Raw genomic sequence first — 20103 nt, 5'->3', positions numbered from 1 at the left:
TCTGTGTGCATGTGTGGCGCCATCTAGTGTTTAAAAGGTGGTACTACAATAAAAAGGCTCCATAAAGTTTCCTGGTTTAAACAGAAAAGTGTTAATATTTCTAGGGCAGAATAACATACAGAACAACATGTAGAATACAAAATGATGGTGTTGGCATTGAGTGCAAAAACAGATCTGACTCTGACTGAAGGAGTGAAACAAGAACATTAGCTTAAACACACATGACCACACTATGGTCGACCTTAAAAGTAACAGCTCCAGTAACATAGGCTTAAACATGTGCAACATCTTAGATGCTTGGCATTTCATATTTAAATACAATTCACGTTAAATTAAAAAAAAAAGAAGATAACGGATGAGAAGCACCAACAATTCAGTGGTTTGTCTATTTTTCCTCTGGTCACAGAGTGATCATCCTTTCACTAAGTCTACTTACTTCAAGGTTTAACCGAAAACTCTGAAGGTTTGTAACCAGAATTGTTTCTGAGGAGGTAAACATGTTATCCAATGAAAAGTACTCCTTTCTGTAGAAAAGTTACATTTCATCATTTAAATATACGCATTACAGCAGGTTTGGCACAGTTATCTGCATTATCAGGTGGTCTCCTGAGTCGTCTCAACAATGCCTTGAGCCGGCCCTGTTGATGCTCTTGGTTGGCACAGAAAGAAGAACGTGAGAGTTCCCGAAAAGACTCACTGCGATCGCTCTAAAGTGCACGGTATCCTGGCCAAGGTCAGGTCTCAGCTGAGCTGAGCAGCTTGTGACGAGTTTTTAGTGGGAGTTAGAGGAATCTTTGGGAAAATGGGTGTGATTAAGTAGGAGTCTTTACAGTTATAAAATGAGCTTCCTGTGGACCTGTGCTCCTGTCGTCTAAGAGTCCTCTGCTCTGACTCCAGATCCTATTTTAGAGAATCTCAGGAGCGATCATGTACGGCAGACTGTCTTTGGTCAACATGCTCCTCGTGGCAGAAGCCAGTCTAGAGTAGTTATCGGGGTTGTACTCAGACAAAGGCTGGCAGGTGGGCAGCAAAGGCATGTTGTCGGAACGCGACAGGAAGAGGGGCGGTCGCCGCTGGCTCTCACCGTCCTTCAGGGAGTCCGGCAGAGATTTGCGTTTGCTTTCGGGGAGGAGCATTATGCAGAGAACGGAGAGGACGGCGAAGGAGGCGAAGACGACGTGGTGGAGGAAGTAGCCGCTGCTGCTCTGCAGCTCCATAAGGGAGGAGGCGGCCATGCCGACGCAACCCGCTGCCAGCACCAGGCCCAGGCAGCCCCCTCTGAGGAGAGGAGAACAGAGTCCAGCGATTCTCACCGGGGGAAAAACTGAGCCACATTGCTTCAAAATACTCACCGGATTACAGTAGGCATCACCTCACAGGCGAAGAAGGCGCTGAGCATGGAGAGAGCCTGAGAGAACAGCAAACCCAGCACAGAGAGCACCAGCACCAGGCCGTCATGGAGGTCTGGCACAGAACAGACATTAACCATCAAACCAGCCATTAATTAGCTTTGAGTCTGTAGACTGTTCACATCGGCACTGGTTACTGCGAGACTTGTGAACCTGAATGGCGAGCTCAGCTCTTAGCTTACACTGTGTGAGCGCCAGCAGCAGCAGCGAGGACAACCCAGTGACGATGGCAGAGAGCAGAAGAATCCCCCGCCGGCCAAAGTGATTGACGGACAAGCATATAAAGATGCATGCCAGTGCCCCCGCTATCACTCGCAGGAAGTAGGTGAAGTAGAAGTTGTTGTTGTAGTTGTGCAGGTTTCTGGTGAAACAGTACTGGATGCCCGTCCCAATGAACCTGCAGGACAAAAGAGATCAAGTCAAGAGCTGCTGGATGGACCAAACACGAAATTTAGAGCCAAAAAGGAACAATGTTTATATCTGATGCCACATAAGTTAGCATTTATTTTAATGAAAAGTTTATAAGGAAACTTACAAAGTAAAACTTAGAATGAGACAGTTCTTCCACATAACACGTGTCCGACGCAACGCCAGAACTGAATGGAACTTGGGTCGACAGTCTTCTCCATACGTTGAATCCATCTCTATAAGAAAAATCAGTAGAGAAAAGAAATAAAAGAAAGTTATTAGTTATTAGGGGTGTAACAATTAATCGATGAATTGATTTCTATTCCTAAGATCCAACCAGATCGATCTGTCTGAGGCAGAATTGAACTAAACCATTGAAAAAACAGTTTCAAAATGAGATCAATCCATCAATCCAATCCATAATCTGATTGGATTGAGGCATGGTAGGTGTCTTTGAAACAACCAAGTGTCACCGCAGTGGACAACACACATGTGATGTCATCAAAAAAACAATCAATCCATCATTCCAGTCCAATGTGTGGAAAGACTTTGAATTTAGCAAAGTCATGTGACCATACAGTGTGGTAGAATGTTCTAATAATGTTCCCCTTTAGATTATTCTGACATGGAAAAACAACAGTGGGCTGAACTTTAGGAAACTAAAATGTGAATGAATTTATCATCAATTCTTGTGTACTTGTTTGTTTGTACACATATTTAATATACACTTGATAATCTTTTAAGAAACACAAGGAATCTGGAAAACGTTACCTGCACTGTTCAGTACTCAGGTATTTATCTCTGAGTCACACTGGTTGAAGTTTTGGATAAAGATGTCCTGGATCTATTTTAGTTCAGTGAATCGGATTGTTCAAAATGATCCAATATTGACTCTGAATCTGACCGGCGACCACAAATGATCAGAATCGAATTGTTAAAATGAATAGTTCCACTCTTAAATTGTACATTTATGAGTGCATTACATTAAACCTAAATCACAGGTTTCAAACCTTGAGTAAGTTAGTGTTGAGCTGATCTGCAGCCGAAGATGATGACCTAAAAGCACAATTAGATTTTTCTATTATGATCAACCTCCATCGTGTCGTGGATGATTTAGCGTTGCTGAAACGGGTCTTGACATGTTCAGCAATCAGCCCAGAGTCTACTGAACCGTGCTCCGACCCACCTCTGCAAACCGGACCACGCCACAGTTCGCTTATGCGCACGAGCCAACTGAACTGTACTATGGGTACTTTGGGTTTGGATGACCTCAGACATGGTCTTAATTGTTATGAAGGCACTTTTGAAATGTGTTATACTGCAAACTTTCTTTTCTTTAAAAATATAGCAGCAGATTTTAAGGTTTGCATTGAGCAGCAGATCCTGTCCCAACATTCTCCTCGAACTGCAAATATCACTAAGGCAGTAAATAATCTTCTAACTGCTTCTTTGGCACAGCGTTTTGGTTCAACTTACAATACTGTAATAAAGGCTTTGGAAATCTTTCAAATAATAGGATGCTTCCTTCAAATGAATAGAAATGGATTTACAATGTTCACAGTAAGTCAGGAGGAAGTGAATTCTGATGACGTTTTTTATTTTGTATTTATGGAGCTGATCTGTTCTTCTTGGTTGATAAACTCGTGGACAGTTGACACTTTAACAGTAAAAATTGCCTCTGACGGCAGCTCAAACAAACACAAAAAAGTACATAGCAAGCCTGCGAATGCTGTCAATACTACTGACAGCATTCCTCTCTCATTTCTGTACACCGTGTTCCAGGGGTGGGGCATCTTTTCCAGCTGTTTGCACGACAAAATAGCTTTAACTTTGCAGGGATAGATAGTTTTCCGTAACATGCATGGTCAAAGCATTTTGCGCATTCATATTTAAGTGCTTATGAGTGTGTTTCTACCTGCCAACAACATTGGAAAGAACTCATCCAGGTAAACATCGTTTCTGGTGGCAAATTCCAGGAAACTCTTCTTGGCTTGTGGAATCTGATCCGTGGCCAGAAGCCAACGAGGAGATTCAGGAAAAACGGCTGCACAGCTGCAGATAAAGAACTCTGACATGTCAGGAAAGTCAGTCCACTAAAAATAAACACATTGTGCACATTTTCTCCGGTAAAGCAGAGGAACATGGAGATTGCAGAAGTCAAAGGAACTTCAGACGAACATTTCAGTCTCGTGCAGCAACATGTGGACTAAGGTGTGTCTGTTTGGGTGGGATCTTCAAACTGGAGCAGCTACAAACTGATTCACCACATCAAACGCCGAGAAGCGCGATAAAGCCTCATTTGGGCAAGAAAACCTCCCACAATGCCTCTGTCGACGACGAGCACAAACACACACAACACTCACCACCAGTACGAGAACAGCAGCGCCAGCAACGGCAAAGTGGCCACCGCCTGAAGAATGGGCCAATCGCGACACAGAACGGCGAAGCCCGGTAACAGCAGCTCTGCAGACACCGAGACGAAGCTTCCCACCATGGCAACCATGAGACGACTGGGAGGGTCACACAGTTCCAGCCCTGAGGACAAAACACACTTTTACCAAAACACGCTTTCTGAACCAGTAATGGAGGGTGTGTTAAACCCCTTTACCCCCACAAGAGGACTTAAAAACATTAAGAGCTCAACACTGTTAAAACCTATAAAGGGAGCAGATCTATCCACAACTCGGAGGCAAATTTCTAATGAAATGATGTAGAAAGTATGTCTTAGGAAACAACTTTTTTGGGCTAAAAACAACATAATCATAATTAAAAGACCACTAGGAAGACTTTGAAAATAGATCAAAAGATGATTGGAGTGGCACTTTAAGATCAAACTGTCCAATTAAGTCATTTCTAAGCCCAAAGTGGAACATCCATCTGGTCTGGGAGTCTGTCCTGCTGCTTTAACTGAATTTGAACCTCCCTCACTCACACCACGGATCCTTTTCACGCTCCCTTCCTGTCGAGTCCAGGTGTGTCTGGAGGGGTAACAGCGACCCACTTCCTGCTCACATCCCAGCGTTCCCCTTTATTACCTTCTGCTCATCATGGAGACGCGGGTTAGGAAAGAAATCACTGAGACCCTTCCCCAAGGCTCCCACCTCAACCATCTGAGCTTCATCTGCTCTGATCTGTCAGAAATTTGGAGGTAAATCGAAACAGGACATGCAAGACGGTGCAGCTACAGCATTAAACCTCCTCCTCCACATGTTCTCAAACTTTGAGGTCATTTATTTCCCATGAAGCCTAGCTTTTTCCACACACACACACACACAGTTTTTAATGCATTAATGCCAGTGCATGTGCTCCTGAAGTCAAAAGGGTATGACGGCTTTGGAATGAAGGAGGGAATACCACAGGCAGCTGTCTGCCGTCAGTGAGAACACTCCTTTAAAGACATATCTTCATTTAATCACATTTCCTCTGGCCAACTTAAAGACTGGGGTTTTTTATTTTTGCAGAACATTTTGAGCATGCAGCATCAGTTCTGGGTTAATATGACATGTCCAGCAGAAAAAACCCACTCAGAATGTAAGAGTTTCCTCTAAAAAGGTAATGGAGTGACGAGTGACATTCTGAGGACCAGATTTAGAAAAGGAATTGCTCGTGTCAAACTCACTTGAGTTTTTGGAGAAATTCAAAATGTTCCTTTGCTTTCATTTAAGGTTCTGAGGGCATTCAATATTTCAAAGGGCGGTTAGACCATTTTTTTTTAAATCTAGAAAAACGCCCTAAACCCAGAAAACTCAAGAAGACTGGCCCTAAAGAACCGTCAACGTTTTCATGCTTCCTTGGGAGAGGAATTTCAAAATGGAAAAAGTGTAAAAACTCAACCAAAAAAAAAAACGTAAATGCTGTCATTTTGTATGAAGCAAGTCAGACCACGAGCTCCAGTTTGATTGTATTTTAGTAACTAAATGAACTTAATCTTCAGTCGTATGAAACACTTACCAGCAAAAGCCTAAAACACTTGAGAGTATTGGGTTTCTCATGGTTTTATAATTCTGACGTAACTATTACACTATAAATGCTGTAATATTTACACATTTTTGACACGCTGAAAAAGGTTTCAGCTGATCAACAGACTGACATAAGCAGACATCGTCCATGGGTAGTTTGCAGATCATGTTCTGACACTGTTTGCTCTGTTTTTGCAAAGCTTTTTCTTCAAAAGCAGCTGAATTTATGCTTTGACCACATGTAGCTGCTATCCTGAATGTTGAGGAAATGAATACAGCTGACACAGCACCGACAATCTTATCATCCGGAGGTACGCTTGACTTTGAACTCACATTTTCCGTCTGACATTCAGACTTCAGCACCAAGTGTATTAAGTCCTTTGGCTGTTTGCGAGCCTTCAAGAAAAGAAGAAAGATCGTTTTGTTCTGTATGAACTAATCTTTAGATGGTTCAGGAGGAAACAAACCGCACAAAACATCTGCAGCTTCATGAGCCTCTGCACCAACAGGAACATCTTCTTTCTCTTTCGGCTTTTCCCATCAGGGGTCGCCACAGCGAATCATCCTTTTCCACCTCACTCTATCATGGACATCTTCTACCCTAACATTAGCCAACTTCATGTCCTCTGTTAAGACATCCATGTATCTCCTCTTTGGCCGTCCTCTTGCCCTCCTGCCAGGCAGCTCCATCTCCAACATCCTTCTACCAATATATCCACTATCCCTCCTCTGAACATGTCCAAACCATCTCAGTCTGGCTTCTCTGACTTTGTCGCTAACACAGGCAACATGAGCCGTCCCTCTGATGTACTCGTTCCTTATCCTGTCTAACCTGGTCACTCCTAAGGAGAACCTCAACATCTTCATCTCTGCTACCTCCATCTCAGCCTCTTGTCTCTGTCTCACTGCTACCGTCTCTAACCCATAGAGCAGAGCTGGTCTCACCACTGTCTTGTACACCTTTCCTTTGAGTCTTGCTGACACTCTTCTGTCACACAACACTCCTGACACTTTCCTCCACCCGCTCCAACCTGCCTGCACTCGCCTCTTCACCTCTTTTCCACAATCCCCATCACACTGAACTGTTGACCCCAAGTACTTAAACTCCTGCACCTTCTTCACCTCAGTCCCCTGTAACCTAACGCTTCTACCTTGATCCCTGTCGTTCAGACACATGTATTCTGTCTTACTATGACTGACCTTCATGCCTCTTCTTTCCAGAGCAAACCTCCACCTCTCTAGCTGTTCCTCCACCTGCTCTCTACTCTCACTGCAAATTACAATGTCATCCGCAAACATCATTGTCCAGGGAGATTCCTGTCTTACCTCGTCTGTCAGCCTGTCCATCAGCATAGCAAACAAAAAAGGACTCAAAGCTGATCCTTGGTGTAGTCCCACCTCCACCTTGAACTCCTCTGTCTGACCTACAGCACATCTCACCACCGTCATACTTCTCTCATACATGTCCTGAACTACTCTGACATACTTCTCTGCCACTCCAGACGACCTCATACAGTACCACAGCTCCTCCCTCGGCACCCTGTCATACGCCTTCTCTAAATCTACGAACACACAATGCAGCTCCTTCTGACCTTCTCTGTACTTTTCCATCAACATTCTCAAAGCAAAAATGGCATCAGTGGTGCTCTTACGGGGCATGAAACCATACTGCTGCTCACAAATCTCCACCTTCTTCCTAAGCCTGGCTTCCACTACTCTTTCCCACAGCTTCATTGTGTGGCTCATCAACTTTATTCCTCTATAGTTGCTGCAGTTCTGCGTGTCACCCTTGTTCTTAAAGATCGGAACCAGAACGCTTCTCCTCCATTCCTCTGGCATCTTCTCACTCTCTAAAATCCTATTGAACAACCTTGTTAGAAATTCCACTGCTGTCTCTCTTAGGCACTTCCATACCTCCACAGGTACGTCATCAGGACCAACGGCCTTTCCGCTCTTCATCCTTTTCAGAGCCTTCCTAACCTCATCCTTTCCAATCTCTGCTACTTCCTGCTCCACAACAACCACATCTTCCTCCCTTCTTTCCCTGTCATTTTCCTCGTTCATCAGCTCCTCAAAATACTCCTTCCATCTTTTCTGTACACTCTCTTGGGTTGTTAGCACCTTTCCATCTCTGTCCTTAATCACCCTTATCTGTTGCACGTCCTTCCCATCTCTGTCTCTCTGTCTGGCTAGCCTGTACAAGTCCTTCTCTCCTTCCTTTGTGTCTAACCTGTCATATAGCTCATCGTAAGCCTTCTGTTTGGCCTTTGCCACCTCTCTCTTCACTCTACGCTGCGCTTCCTTGTACTCCTGTCTACCTTCCTCAGTCCTTTCTACATCCCACTTCCTTTTAGCCAACCTCTTCCTCTGGACGCATTCCTGTACTTCCTCATTCCACCACCAAGTCTCTTTACCGTCTTTCCTCTTTCCAGATGACACACCTAGCACCTTCCTACCTGTTTCCCTGATAATCTCTGCTGTAGTTTCCCAGTCATCTGGAAGCTCATCCTGACCACCCAGGACCTGTCTCAACTTCTGCCTAAATACCTCACAAGTTTCTTCATTCTGTAGCTTCCACCACTTGGTCTTCTTTTCTGTTTTCCCTCTCTTCTTCTTCCTGACCTCCAGAGTCATCTTACACACCACCATGCGGTGCTGTCTGGCTACACTCTCTCCTACCACCACTTTGCAGTCAATAACCTCTCTCAAATGACCTCGTCTACATAGGATGTAGTCCACCTGGGTACTCCTACCTCCACTTCTGTATGTCACTCTATGTTCCTCTCTCTTCTGGAAGTAAGTGTTGACTACAGCCATTTCCATCCTCTTCGCAAAGTCCACCACCATCTGTCCCTCCAGATTCCTTTCCTTCACACCAAACCTGCCCATCACCTCCTCATCACCTCTATTGCCCTCACCAACATGCCCATTAAAGTCTGCTCCAATAACAACTCTCTCACAACTCCAACAGGAACATCAACCGGAAAAAAATAAAATACTGAAGTGTTTTATACTTTTCTGTTCTGAAAGACTAAAGATGTAAGTCACAGTCCAACACAAACAGCAGCAGAACAGATTCGCTTCCATTCAGAACAAGTGACAAACTTATGAAAGAGGCATGACTGGGAGCCGGGAATGTTGAGGGACTTCCCTGACTGACACAGCAGCCTGTCTCAACAAGATACGCCGTCAAGATCATGTGTCGCTTATTTATGTTCATCCCAAGGCCTTTCATTTAGCTCCTGAAACTCTGATGTGAGTTTTTAAGCATTTTGGATCAACATTTGAGGCAACATACAATATGCTATAGAGCACTTCCACAGGAATCCGTGGTACTGCTGAGCCAAAGACTTGCTTGACTTTTATTCTTTACAAAGTAGGCAGTATGGTGAAAGCTTCATTTGGCGTCATTATGATATAGGAGGTCACCTGGAAACTTACTGGCAATGTAGGAGGACACAAACACACCGGCCAGCATAGCGCCTTGTAAGAGACGCATGAGAAGAAACGCTACCAGACTCCAGGACAAGCACACGACTGCCCCAAACAGACTGGAGAGCCCTACAGAGAGCAGGAAACCCCGCCGTCGACCCAACCTGAACAGAAACGGACAGGAGCCAGGAGGTTGGATATTAGTACCCAAAATTGATCATGCAATACAGAAAAAGACATCCCCCCTTCATTCCCATCACTTTGTATATCCTTTAAGTTCCCAAATGCAAAAATAATGGTAATGACACAAACCACTTTCTCTGTTTTTGGTTAATTTTTTTTTTATCTGGTCAATGAAAAAAAATAAAATAACTCTTTTTAAATTAGTTTAATAATTGACTTACCAGTCGCACAATGTTCCCATAAAAATGTATCCCACAATCCATCCCACCATGAAGCAGATGTGCTGCAGGGGGATCTTCCAGTAATTGCTGCAAACTAGGTCCCACTGCAGAGAAGAAGCAGAAGTATGACGGCATGACCAGGTGCTGGAGACAATTTATCAAAATGTCCATCTGCTCCACAATATACAACATAGTTTACGGGAAACATTTGGAGCAACAGTCAAAAAGGGAGAACCATCAGGATGCTCTGTAACCATGACGCAGCTCCACAGGATACTGCATCCTCTGAGAGGATGGGGATCTCTCCAAAGACCCCACTGAAGCTTTTTTGTGTTAAGTATTTACTAAAGAAATCACTGACAGAATCACTATTTTCTTTATCATTTATCATCTAATCATTTATATCTGTATTTAGTCGTTTTGCAGCTGGTATGACTTGACGACAAGAAAAAGAAAAAAAAATTTGAAAATGCTGACCTTTCCTGATTACATTACATTTGTAAGAATTGAAACTTCAGAAAAGTACTGTGTCCTCAAACAGGGAAGGATAGAAATGGGTTATTTATTGCATAATATACTATACTACTATAGGATCAAACAAAGGAGCACACAATCTCACCCACAGGATGCATTAATCTGAATTTGCAAAATATAGAGAACAGCATGCGCTCAGCAACAAAGATCTCTGTGAGGAAGCAAGAATGTAGATAACGTTCTTACTTATTGAGTTAAGATGCCTGCTGACACTGTTATTACATTAGAAGAAGAGGGTGCTCAAAGTTGCCAGCAGCTCCGGTTTGGATCCAGCTGAAAAGCTTCCCACCTTCCCCTTAACATCCTGTGTGTCTTCTCTATTAGCAGAAATGAATGTAAACTGTGGAAATGAATTAGAATCACTATTTTAAATGAGCATGAACTACACTGGATAAGAGCAGCATATAGCTGACATAATTATAAACGACTTTCTTTATTTTTTATTTAAATTTCTGGCAGTCTTTTAGAATACATTCATATTGCTAACTTATGGAATCCCCATGGAAGCATCTACTTCTTCCACATACATATTTAAAGTGGAGGAAAATAATGAATTCTCAGTCACCAATTCTGCAAGTTGTCTCATATAACGAGTGAGGTCTGTGATTTTCGTCATGCACTTCAACTTTGAGACAGAATGTAAATAATGCAAACAGGAATGGTAGGATTTCTAACGAATTTATGTCCATCACGGTGCAGAATTGAAGCAATAATTCCTATCCTCCCTGTTGCTTGTACTGTTACCACATGTTTGATCTGCTTATCGGCATCAGAGACACCTGTCCACTCCCTTAAAGAGACAGACTGTAACGTCTCCACCAAGACCAAAGAGCTGTCTAAGGACACCAGGGACCAGCCTGATCACCTGAACACGACTGGGAGGAACCAATCTAAAATAAAAAGCGGCTTGGTTAGAGAGCTCAACTGTTGGAACAATTATTAGAAAATGGAAGAAAATGGAAGTTCTCGAGATCAAATGATCTTGAGAACAGAGAAGAAACAGACTTAGACTTTTTAAAAAATTATTTTTAATTAACTTTTTAATTTTCTTTTTGCCTCAATGAAACTTTAAAATGTGGAATCAGGAAAATAAAACTTTTGGAAATTCTAACAAAAGAGTCACGTCTAAACTTTGCAGTAGAAAAATATTTTTGAATCTATATTGTTTTCAATTCACTTCACTTTTGTCTAACTGGGAAAAGGCTATTTAAACGAGTGATCTCTTTAACGGGAATGACAGCAGCATGATTTAAGCAAGTTTGACAGGTGACACCAGCAACCACCCAACAGTTGTATGCTATAAAGCAAACTCTTGCAAAAACAAGCTAATCAACATTCAGCAGAATGCTAAGACCAGGAATTTATCAAAAAAAAAAAGTTACATTTTTATAGGGGGCCAGCAGTGTGATTGAAGGCAAGAACGCAGAGAATTAAAAAGCTTTGTTTCTGGTTCCGTTCTTAAGTTTGAGGTTGTAGCAGGTTTTTTATTCTAAAAATGTATACATTGGGTTTGCTAGTGGAAGCAAACAGGAAAAGAAAAACAGTTCTAATCTAGAATAAGAAAAGGCAATTTTTTAAACCAGAGCACAGAAGGACAACCAGAGTGTTTACATGCACACACCAAAGATCTCACCCTCTGGGTTCTTGCATTAACAGATTAATAAACTGGCCGAGTAAGCAGGATAATCTGATATCCTTTATCAGACTGATCGAAAGTAGAGCAATCTGATTACAATACAGAGAATTCTCCCCAGTAATCTGATTTCGTTTTGTATGTAAACCAGTTTATCTGATTCGTTTTTGCTCTCGTACATCAGAGAATGGGTACAGCCCAAAAGAAAACACAGAGTGAATGGTAGTCACAGCACGAGAGAAAAACAAAAGGATTAGAATCAGATGTTTGATGCAGAAAAAGCCAAAAATACTTTTCTATTCATTGAACAAAAGATTGTATAAAAATGTAGCTATATTTGAATAATGTTATAATGAACGTATGTTTTTGCAGTATTCTATGGTTTTATTTCATTATAAACTTACTCCAACAATGTCATTGGACAAAACCTAGTTAGATTGAAGAATTGTGGGAAATGGAATAAACGTATGTGTCATCTAGATGAGTGTGCGTTTGTCGAATTGCATCCGCTGTTATTGTGCTGACATATTTATTGTTGTTCAGCTTTTCCATTTTCCTTGCAAATGACATCATGGCAGAGGAAGGCATTGTTGGAGGTGAAGGTGTTCAGGATGTCAGGAAGCAACAAGAAAGCTTCAAACTTTTCCCTCCCACAGAGGAAGCAACAGAGGATGTTCTGAGAACAAACTGAAGGACGAGCACCGCTGACGCGCCACAACATTTGACTGAGAACTGATACGGGCAGTTTGGAAAATCATTTCTGCATTTTTCCAGAGAAATTCGGAAAATATGCATGTACAGTGATCCCTCGCTATAACGCGGTTTACCTTTCACGGTTTCGCTACTTCACGGATTTGCATCGTGCATTGTGTTCTGCATTCTAATTGGCTAAAAAGTCACTCCACTTCTTCTCTTCCTGTGCGTCAATAACGTTGCAGTTTAATATGTACACGTACGTAAAACAGCTTGCCAAATTTACATTACGTACGTGCAAATTCTCTAGCAATTTCGAGTTTCTCTAAAACCCATAGAAAAAGAGCGAGAACAACTGCCTATCACTATGTTCTTCTCCCGAACAAACACAGCTGCACCGAGGGCTTCAAAAGAAGAAAACACTGAAGAGATGAGTCAGGATGCAGCGGCTCAGTCTGACTAGCAGTGAAAAACACCTGAGTCACTATTTGTCCCAATGTACTTTCTATTTTTTTCATAATCATTTTACATTTTCTCCCGTTTAATCCAATTATTCGGTTTGCGGTGGGCGGGGCTAATCTCCGCAATTTGAAGCCTTCTGTTCACATTGATGATTAAAATTATTATTTGACAGTAAAGTACAGAAGTTATTTGTTGAAAAAAACGTTTCTAAAGTTCTTTGATTTGTGAAAAAAATGCTTGAGCCTGTAAAATGGTTTGTTCTTTCTTTTCAATGAATAGAGTATTTAATTGTATAATAATAGTTTTAAAAAAAGAAAAAGGTTTCTACTTCACGGATTTCGCCTATCACGGGTTCTTTTTGGAACATAACCCCCGCAAAAAACAAGGGTTTACTGTATTAAAAAATCAGTTAAGCTAATTGGAAAACGCACGTACAAATGCAGACACAGTTGTGTACGGTGGCCCTGAAGTCCAAATCACATTAACAAATCCGTTGATGCAAAAAAAAAAAACAGCAGCTTTTAAAAATCACAACGGCTAAAAAAGCAAAACAACTACCGGTAATAAAAAAAATAATAAAAAAAATCAATCAAAACTGGAAAATTAAAACTAAATTCCAGAAACCAAAACACAATTTCAAAAAAAACAACTAAAACATTTCTGAAAACAAAAGGAATTTCCAGAAATCAAAATGAAATGTTAATTTGTTAAATAGGTTAATTGGTTGCTCTAAATTGTCCATAGGTGTTAATATGAGTGTGCCTGGGTGTGTGATTGTGGCCCTGGGACAGACCGGCGACCTGTCCTGGACGCCCCCTGCCTTCACCCACGAGTGAGTTGGTAAGTTTGAGGCTACGGAAGCGGATAACCTCAGCTTTCGGTATGCTTAGTTGCCATAGCAACTCATGCTCTAAACATAACCTGGTCTGGAGCAGGTTTAGTTGAAGGTTAATTCTTTTTCAGAGAGGTGAAGCAGCATGGTGTCTCCATTTGAAGATTATTTAGTGGATGAAGAAGCTCATATAATACTTTTTCCACCATGAGAGGGTGATAAGACCATGTATGGATATTGGAAAGATAAACTTTTTTACATTGATCTAACTTAATTATTTGCTTCAGTTAAGATAAATCATTTTTTAGTTAAGTCAGCTTAAAAATTAAAAGTTATCAGACAGTTATTTTACTTTCATTCAAATTAATTCAATTAAGTGGGTGTAACTTTGGTGCTGCTGTTAGAGCAGCACCGCAAGGAATTGTGGGATACCATTCCCTTTGCCTGTCTGGACGGATTTGGGTTTAAGTGTGGGTTTTTGACCAAATGTGTTAACTGGTTACTTTTCTTTCTGCACCATGAGTGAGAGGGAGGGAGAGGATGATGAATTTATTTAGCACCACTACTGTCAGTGATGTAATGTTGAAGTCAGAAAAATATAAGATAATGTTCCATGATACAAATCCCTTTTGTTTCATTCATTTTATTGTTATAAAAATGACTATATCTGCAGGTTCAAAATTAGGCATATGAGAGTTCAAGAGTTCAACGAGAGCTGCAAGTGCCCCATACACCGCACGACCCCAAACAGTCTCAGGAAGGGAGAAACAGGCAGAGAAGCACAGCCACCATTACAGCATCAATAACCCTATATTTGGATGCTCCACAGCCAAACAGCATGGATGTCACTTGTGTTCCCAGCCCTCTCCCTCATGGTTTCCAGATCAGGATTCCCCACTTCCCCTGAGTCTTAGGGGCTGAAGGCGGAGCTAACCCCCAGGTTGCTACTATATATAGTATATATAGCAATATATATACTATATATAGCAATATATATACAATATATAGCAATATATATATATATATATATATATATATATATATATATATATATATATATATATATACACATGCACTACACAGTGAAAATGGAAATGAGATTAGAAACTCTTGCGTTTTCCGTTATTTTTCTCCAAGCAAAAACTCTCTTTGCTGATGCAGCCGTATTACTTTCTTGATGGGCGTATAAATCTTCATACGCCGTCATTAAAAACTCAGGCAGTATAGCGCTCTCTTTACTCCACGCGTTTCCATGGTGACTCCGGAAATCGGCGATCCATTGAGAATGTCTTTATGTACTTGCCGTGCACGCGCGTTAACCCAGGGTTACCAAGTACATCGTAGGTACGCTAACTCATATTCGGTCTTTTGGAACCCACATACCCAGAGTGAGCAAGTTCAGGCGGCTTTCAGCCAGAGTTCAGGGTGAAAGTCAGGGTAGTTTAAACATGTATCTTGGAGGCCACACGCCCTTGTTTTTGTGTCGTCAACGTGGGAAACACTACTCACCAAAAGAAGAAAGAAAGGTGTTGCGCAACAAGACGCTGGGAAGAAACCAAAAGATTGGCTGAAGGAAAGCTCAGTGGAACCCCCACCTCTGACATGTCCTCACGAGACATTCCTCTGACTTCTTGATTTTAATGGAATTTTTTTTATCAACAGCAGGCCAACATTCAAAAGAGTACTAAAGTGGAGCACCAGAGAACCTAACAACAACTGCCCCCTCCATGTGACAATCATTCTGACGCCAATCTGAGTCAACATGGACAGAAACTGGGGACATCTGCAGCCATCTTGGAGCAAAACTAAAGAGTTTAATTAGCAAAACTTCACAGAGGCGGGAGGGTGGCGACATTAAGACAACAGCTGTTCGAGCTTCCCACAAGGGGGGACTTTTGCACTAAAAAAGGTTTAAATGCTATATATTTTTGTATTAGTTTTTTTTTTTTTGCATCACTGGTTCCTTTACTCACGTCCGTAACGATATTACTTTGAAGTCCAGCTGCGCTTGAGTATTCCCATCCCCGGGTGCAGGACACCCTCTCCCGCGGCACTTTCCCCGACAAGTCCGACACATTTGGAGGGTATTTGAAGAGTTCGCAGTGGCTCAAGGAGCCGGAGTCACCGTCCCACGGGATGGTGAGGTTCAGGTAGTCCTGCTTGGAGAAGTTACTGGGTTGTAAAGTTGAAGGCAGCAGGCTCGGGTCCGATCTGCAGTGGTAAGTGTCTGGGATCAAGGTGAAAAAATGACCGCTGACGAGGTTCAGAGTGACCGCGAAGGCGGGGAACCAGCTGAAAATCACCAGCACACGGTTGTAACGTCCGTACCCGCCGAGGTGAGGGAAGATCCTCGTCTCGTAATCCATGAAGGGCCGGGAGCTTAAACTGCCTGACAGTACTGAGGCCATTACGCAGAATGCACGCGCTCAACAGGCGCGCGGCGCCACAGCAGGTAGACTCGAAGGCGGGGTTCTGTGGGTCACACGGCACGAGACCTGCCTGGGATCCCGCTCATGACTTGGCAGTGGCGCTTCGAAAAGGGGGCCTGGCCGGACCCCCCCCCCCCCCCCCCCCCCCCCCGATAATGTATGCCCAGTTTAAACTTCTTAAAACTATTCAGTCCAGTTTCTCACTGACTGAAACCCAGGGAAAGCCACAAAGTCTCACTTCACAGTTTAGAACGAGGCATGTTTTGTGATCATTAAACCATTGATTTTGAAATATTCACCATAATGGAAGTTCGCAGTGTTGGATTTTTCTATATGTAACTATTTATCTACAATACATCCTGCTGCAGCGTGTTCACTTGAATGAATTTTTAAAGGCAATGATATACTTTAGGAACTTTGCCTCTGAACAGCTACTAGACAGCAGAAGAACAGAATATGTGATTAAGCTTATTCTAATATTATACCACCACAAGACTTAAAAAAACTAAACAAAATTAACCAAAACTAAAAACATTATTTATTCAAATGATTTACCATTTTGCTTTAACGCCAAAAAGCCACAATGAAGGGATGAAAGAGCCACATGTGGCTCAGGAGCCTCAGGTTGCAGACCTCTGAAATAAACTAGTAGCTTCAGTAGAGAATTTAAGCAGAAAAACCTAATTTAGGTGGTAAACCTAAATTGCTACTATTTCGCACTCATCAGTTTTACCAGATGATCCACAGTTGTCTTCAAACCATATTTAAGCAGCATTTTTTCCCCACAGCTTCTGGTTCAAGGGTGACATTTTTACGGTTTTATTTAAGTAATGTAGCATGCTTTTATTAGTTTTTATTTCATTTCCTGATGTAATAGCTTAATTTCTCCTGAATAGACATATGCTAAAAAGTAAAGATGTTTTGCCTTGCCCAAATCAATTTTATTAAATCAGTTACATATTCATTTTACTCAAAATACTAGATTAAGGTATAATTCTAACCTCAATATAATAAGAACAGTCTAGGGAAAAATTACTTTTTGGGCATCAAACGTGTATTTTCTCTTTGTAAATTGAAAAACTATATATCATTGGCTTGGTTGCCAAATATGTTTTTGATTGGATTTTCTTAAGGAAACCAAGAAACAAACAAAAGAAAACAAGAATCATAGAAAAGGCTGATGATTTTTCAAAATTTTATTAACGAACATAATCTCTGAGGAACAACAGCAGTTCTCGCTCTCTGTACATGCAATGGTATAAAATAACATTTTAGAACTTTTACTTTTCAGTTTTAGTCTCCCATACCCTCCCGAGCCCCGTCCTAGACTAATTTTCTCTCCTTTTTTTTGTCTTTTTCTTTTACATCTCTTTAGGAAATCAACAACAGCTAGAGGTGAAAGTACTGAAAGTTCTGTTACAGCACTGACAATAGCATCAACAAACCCCCTTGTTTACCACCCTCCCAACCCTTTAGCTGCTCCAACAATATGTACACAAATAAACTACATTGTACAAAAAAGAAAAGAAAAGAAAGTTACATTGTTACATCATAATCACCTACAGCGAGTGCAAGCAGCTCGCTGCTGTCAAAACCCCACATTCTACGCAATACTAGTACAAAGAGGAGGGTGCAAAATGTCCTGGGAGGTTTTATTTACAGAGTTATGTACAGTATGTCTCTTTCACAAACAACAAGGAAAATTTACACAGCGGAGACCAACTTCAACTCAAAACATACCACAAGTGTCAGAAAAATAAAAAGATAATAAATATGTTATTTCTCACCATTTAAAGAGTAGTTCTCCATGCTTTTTTATTAGCCATTTTCCATTCTAAAATGAGAAAAACAAAGCAACAGATACGGTTTTAGGTTTAAAGGAAAGGCTTGAAATTGTGATTCTATACAATATAAGGAAATCTGGTATTATAAGCAAAAGGTAACCTAAAATAAAGAAAGTGAGTGAATTTGAGGAGAGAAGAGGTAATTTGTTGCTGACTGAGGTGGGATCAGGTTAGCATCTATCACCATGGACAAGTGCTCAACTGTGCATCTGAGGACTGCCTCTCCAATTCGTCTTAAATGTTGACACCGGGGAACCGATTCTGGACGCCATTAGTCTATTGCTCTGTACAGCAGCATGCAGCAGTCTGGAGGAGAGTTCACCTGTCAGTTGTCACCATTTCAAGCCTTTAAGGTGAACAGATATGGCCGATCGTGGAAGTAGGAATGAAGGCAGGGCTTAAACTGCTACAAACCGGTGACGCATGAAACAAAATAAAAATAAAAAACGCTTGTGATGTCTTGTAAACAATAGTGAGAGGCTGTCTGTCAGGGGATCGATTGTTAGGGGGTTTACATTCTGCTCCATCAGAAATATGATTGACACACTAGTAACTAGATACTTTAAAAAACAAAACAGAAGAAGTTAAGAAAAATGTTAAAAAAAGATGACATAGCCAAAACAAACAAACAAAAAGACACAGACACTCAACATACAAGGAGTCTGTGGATGATACAACTTCCCCCCCAAAGACAAGTGAGGCGTAAAAAAAAAGATTTTTTTATGTAACCAGGATGTGTGACTCAGTACTACACATTTAGCACAGTAATAGCAACAACCATCACACACACAAGCGACTAAACATACACAACTATGCTGAACGTGACAGTGTGTCAATAACTTAAGTTTCAGGTCATATTGCCTTCAGGACACATAAGCAGCTCTCAAACACTGACAGACAGAAAGCCTATGCATTGGGTTTGGGAAAGCTTTTCAGAACCACTAAAAACAGAAATCCAATACACAAAACCAACATGTCAATGGGACTTTTAACAAGAAAATCAGCAGTCTAATCATTATTCTTTCCCCCTTGATTGTTTGAGTTATTTTCTATTCACTTTTTTTTTGGTTTAGTTGTACCTGTCCTTTTGGGCCTGACATTCTAACGGGAAACATGAAAAACGATGAAGCAGGCTGACATCTAAAATCCCTGACTAAGTGAGCCCCTCGTTAGAGGAAACTTAAAATCTAAACGGTAAGACGATGTTGGAGCTAAATGTTTGACATTAAAGGTTTCACTGAATAGTGGGTTGAGTCAGGTATTATCCAGGACTCCTATAAGGAAACGTTACCTGCTTATAAAACCAAGAAATATGTTTAAAACAACGACGTATTCAAGCGTAAGGCCTAGGGGCTCATGCTAACCCTAAAAAGAGAAAAATTAAAATGGTCTTCTGAAACACTGGTGCCATCAAGTGAGAATATGGAGAACAGGGAGGCTGGCTGCTTTCAAAACATTGGACAAGGGGAAGACAGACACACACAGACTGGTTCAGCTCTTCGGTTTCTGGGGACGAGACGGCAAGAGTTTAACGTTTGACACCTTTTGTGGAGGTTAAAAATCAATTCCAACGTCTTCAAATAGAAAGCAAAAGTTATGAGAAAAACATTCAACATTTATGAAGGTTTTACTTGTGAATGACATCTTTTTCACCCCACACATATATATATATATATATATATACATACATGTGTATATATATACACATATCTGACTTTGCCCCACAATGAGTACATTTTGTTTTACTGAAAAAGGCATTTTCTTGGTTCAAAAATTTTGATATAATTAAATAGTAAAGCAATTAATACTTATGATCTGTTTACCTTTTAAATAAATCCTTACTATCTATTTCTGCTACATCATAGGGGCAATATGGTGGTCGGCCTGTTGGAGGCGCGTTTCATCCAAAGGTCACCTGTCAGCTATTTGTGTTGACTCAGGTACAGGTGAGTCGACTGAATCTAGAGGTGTGATCATTTACCTGTGGGTTTTTTCAGATACTGACAGAATAGTGTAGACGTTTTGGCCTGTTGGATATGAAGAGGGAAAAGTGCTGCCTGAAAG

At 41.3% G+C, this 20103-nt stretch overlaps 1 protein-coding gene across 1 annotated transcript; it reads right to left on the bottom strand.

The window, feature by feature from the left end:
* Positions 1-67: 67 nt before the first annotated feature.
* On the bottom strand, positions 68-16309 carry slc22a31 (solute carrier family 22 member 31). The gene is made up of 9 exons (XM_023953419.2): positions 15740-16309; positions 9613-9716; positions 9218-9372; positions 4181-4352; positions 3733-3869; positions 1945-2053; positions 1592-1806; positions 1353-1464; positions 68-1278 (listed from the first exon to the last, which is right to left on the bottom strand). Exons 1-9 carry the CDS (start codon positions 16172-16174, stop codon positions 906-908), a joined length of 1812 nt encoding a protein of 603 aa, XP_023809187.1. The 5' UTR covers positions 16175-16309; the 3' UTR covers positions 68-905.
* Between the last annotated feature and the right edge of the window lie 3794 nt (positions 16310-20103).

The sequence above is a fragment of the Oryzias latipes genome, chromosome 3 (assembly GCF_053564925.1).
Source record: "Oryzias latipes strain Hd-rR chromosome 3, Olatipes_Hd-rR_3.1".
In the NCBI taxonomy this organism is placed as follows: Eukaryota; Metazoa; Chordata; class Actinopteri; order Beloniformes; family Adrianichthyidae; genus Oryzias; species Oryzias latipes.
This window is presented reverse-complemented; position numbering and strand designations above follow the sequence as displayed.

Excerpts from the sequence above, each read along its gene's own strand:
- slc22a31 (XM_023953419.2), bottom strand. The coding sequence starts at position 16,174 with ATGGCCTCAGTACTGTCAGGCAGTTTAAGCTCCCGGCCCTTCATGGAT. Across the intron at positions 9,717-15,739 it reads AAAGTAATATCGTTACGGAC|TGGGACCTAGTTTGCAGCAA; the intron begins GTGAGTAAAGGA and ends TCTTCTCTGCAG. Across the intron at positions 4,353-9,217 it reads TGTGTCCTCCTACATTGCCA|GGCTGGAACTGTGTGACCCT; the intron begins GTAAGTTTCCAG and ends TTTTGTCCTCAG.